Below are 3,591 nucleotides of genomic sequence, written 5' to 3'. Positions count from 1 at the left end.
CCCCCGCGCCCGCCGCCGCCGGCCCGGCCGCCGCCCCTGCCGCCGCCACGCGCGGCGGCCGCGGCCGCGGCTGCGATCGCGCCGTGGTTGGCCATCCCGATTTCCTGCAGGTTGGACACGCGCCCCACCGCCGCGGCGCACGCGTCGTGCGCGCGCCGCGCGGCGGCGTCGTCGAGCGCGTCAATCGCCCCGATCGCCAGCGCCGCGTGCTGCGGTTTGCAGAGTGACGGTTGGTTTCGGCAGAGGTCAACAACTTGCGAAGCAACAATGAGGTGAAACCGATCAACCAATCAGCGATTTTGGAAATGCGAGGGCTGAGCTCGGCCGTGCTTGACCCGGCCGCCAATAACAATGGGCGCGACGCGCCTGCCTCCTGCGCTCCCCTGCGCTTGCGTGGTGCCCAGTACCCCGCTGCTCTACTCCCATCCCCGCCCGACCCCACTCCAGATCGCGGCTCGCTGGCCAAACCCCGGAGCCCCAAACACCCAAATCAAGGGCCATGAGTTTGCGGGCAACGTGACCGCCCATGTGTTTGACTAAGGGACTCAGCAAACCGCCATACGGCGGTTTGGTAAGACCCACCCTCAGCGCGTACTCCGCCGCCGCCGCGGCCGCTGCCCGCAGCTCCGCCGCGGCCCCCGCCTCCGCGCCCTCCTCGACCTTTGCTATCCCGCTCATGGGCCGCAGGCGGAAGCTGTGGTCGGGGTCCGGCAGGGCGTCAATGGGAGCCACCTGGGGGCGTTCAGGCCGGACCGATGCGATCCGCAGGGGCGGTGTTATCAACTCATATGAACATGCAGGTATGATACGTGTATGTATGCAGTCGGGGGTCTTGCAAATGGAAGGCCGCCCAACGCCCAGGCGAGCCCGTGGGGCGCGAGCCCGGCTTGCGGCTGCCACCATGGCTGCCACCATGGCTGCCACCATGAGGGAATCCGAACTGTTGCTCCTCGGTCTCTTTCGAGGCGGTCTGCTGGCGCCTTCTGCGCACCTCCTCGGAAGACGACAGGCCCGCATCGCACCACACACACGTGCACGCGCGCACCCACACAGACGCGCACGCACGCACACAAACACACACCGCCGCGCACGGAAACAAGCCCCGCGACAGGCGGCCCCCCACCTTCTCTATCACGGCCACGAAGAAGCCGCCCGTGTCGTTGTGGTGGGGCAGGAACCGCATGCAGCGCTCAAGAGGCAGCGCGGCCTTCTCGGGGGATGGGAACATTGTGGGCGACAGCTTGTTGCCCACCACCGCGGCGTCGTCCCATGACTCATACCACTGGAACCTGTCGCGCACCTGGGTTGCGGGTGGGGGGGGGGGGTCCAGAGGAATTGTGACGTCGGGGTGTGGAGGTGTGAGAGAGCCGGCAGGGGAGGGGTCGTAGGGATGGGGACGGGCTGCCATGACACAGGCCGCGTGCACTTGAAAATTGCATGCTGCGTCGCCCCTGAACCCTTGAACCGTACATGTGTACGGATCTCCCACCCTCCCTCGCGTCCGCACGGCCCTCTACCGCCGCCCGCCCAGACCTCCCCTCCTTTGGCGCACCCCGACAAAGCCATCGTATCCCCCACAACACACACATACACGCGCACTCACACAAATCCACACACACACACACACATCCACACACACGCACACTCATCTCCACACACGCACACCCACATGCACACACACACACGCGCACACACGCGCGCACCTTCCAGGTCTTGAGCCCCGGCATGCGCTTGAGCTGCGGCAGCTGCGCGTCGACGTCCACCAGCCGCAGCGCGCCCCCGCACCGCACCAGCAGGTCGGCCACCACCGCCTCGTCCTCTATGGGGTTGAAGGTGCACGTGCTGTACACCATGCGGCCACCAACCTGTGTTTGAGGGGGGGGGTTGCATTGGGGCAGTCCGGGAGTGAGGGCGCCGGGCGCAAGTGCGCGGTTCGCGGGGTTGGTTGAGCGGGGGATGCAATGTGCCATGGGGGTTTGGCAGCGGCGCAAACGGCGGCCGTCGCTGGAAGCAGGGCGGCCTGCCAAGCGCAGGAAGGCGCAGGGAAGTGGGGATTTCAACAATGGTGTGCGCGTGGCGCGCATAATTACTAATGCTGTTGTGATGAAAAGCCGCACCTTGAGCAGGCGCGCCCCCTGCAGTGCGATCTTGAGCTGCATCATGTGCAGCCCGTTGCCGGCCGCCACGCCCCAGCGGTTCCAGATGTCGGGGGACTTGCGCATGGTGCCGTCGCCTGGGGCGGGGTTCAAGGGTTGAAGGTTTGACATTCAGGGTTCACCGTGACTGAGAAGGGGTTTGATATTAAGAGGGTGGGTGCGATTTGTATCGGGGGGTCGACAGGGTTGGCAGTGGCGACCAGAGAGCCACCACAAAGGAGGGGCAGGCTCGGGGCCGCAAGGAGCGACCACGCTGTTTCCCGTTTTGAAGGCGCGGGCGTGGGCGGCGCTTGCGCGTGTGACGTCACCATGACATCACTCACCGCTGCAGGGCACGTCCGCCAGGATCCGGTCAAACAGCAGCCGCGCCGGCTTCGCCCGCCGCCGCCGCCCGCCCCCGGCGCCCGCTGCCGCCGCCCCCTCCTCCCCCTCGCCGTCGCCCACGCCCTCCTCCTCGCCCGCCGCCTCCTCCCCTGCCGCCGCGTCAGCGTTGGCGTCGGCGGGGCCCGCTGCGGGGTCCAGCATGCGGGGGAACATCTCCCCGCTGTGGTTGGTGATCATCAGGCAGGGGCTGCACATGCGCTTGGTCTGGTGAGTCAGCAGGTTGCAGCGCTGGCCGTCCGCGTCGTTCGCCACCACAATGCCTGAGAGGGCCCCAGGGAGGTCAATTGCACGAGGACATCAGCGGAAGAACACTGTCGCAGGATCTTTTCAGAGACGAGGCGTCCACCACACCTCTGCTGTGCGATGCTCTCTTCCGCCCCCCCCCCCCCCACACACACACACACACAGGCGCAGTGCCCATGCTGCTGCGCGCCAGTGCGCCACCAAACGCGCTTCCAGCCAGTCCAATTTGGCCCCTTTGCTGGCCGGCTCCCTGCCCCAGCTGGTGCCCTTTCGCCTGGCGGCCCCGACTGCGCACCCTGCGGCGCCTGGCCGTGGCTGCTGCCCTGGTGCAGCATCTCCAGCAGCTGAAAGGTCTTGGACCCTGGGGCGGCGCACATGTCCAGGACCTGCGGAGGCGCCGGGGTTTTGGACATCCCAGGTGGCAGTCGCGGGGCTGTGCGCGCGATTGTGTGTGCGTGTGTGTGTGTGTACATGTGTGGGCGTATGCAGGTGTTGTGCAAGGGGGATGTGTGTACGTATGTGGGTGTGCTGGTGTTGTGCAAAGGCAGATGGTATCAATGTGAAGGCTGAAGCACGCATTGATTATACCTCTGCTGTCACAATAACATCAGTACGTCAAGGGAGCTCGACCCGACCCCCTCGCGCCCCAGCAGCCCTGACATCGCCACCCGCACCGACACCTCCTCACTGCATGCAGGGGCCGCCCCCATGCCGGCCCGCAGCCAGCACCCCCTCTCCCTGACCACGCACCCCTGCACCCTTCACACGCAAACCCCTCACAGGCGCCCGCTTCCTCACTGCCCCCCCC

The 3,591-nt window shown here is 66.8% G+C and overlaps 1 protein-coding gene across 1 annotated transcript; it reads right to left on the bottom strand.

Annotated features, from left to right (window-relative positions):
* Positions 1-290: 290 nt before the first annotated feature.
* MNEG_15166 (hypothetical protein) lies at positions 291-3,196 on the bottom strand (the record flags this gene model as incomplete). The annotated part of the gene is made up of 7 exons (XM_014036363.1): positions 291-383; positions 583-732; positions 1,124-1,300; positions 1,704-1,865; positions 2,118-2,233; positions 2,480-2,800; positions 3,079-3,196. 7 exons carry the CDS (start codon positions 3,194-3,196, stop codon positions 291-293), a joined length of 1,137 nt encoding a protein of 378 aa, XP_013891817.1.
* Between the last annotated feature and the right edge of the window lie 395 nt (positions 3,197-3,591).

The sequence above is a fragment of the Monoraphidium neglectum genome, assembly GCF_000611645.1.
Source record: "Monoraphidium neglectum strain SAG 48.87 unplaced genomic scaffold scaffold05088, whole genome shotgun sequence".
Lineage (NCBI taxonomy): Eukaryota > Viridiplantae > Chlorophyta > Chlorophyceae > Sphaeropleales > Selenastraceae > Monoraphidium > Monoraphidium neglectum.
This window is presented reverse-complemented; position numbering and strand designations above follow the sequence as displayed.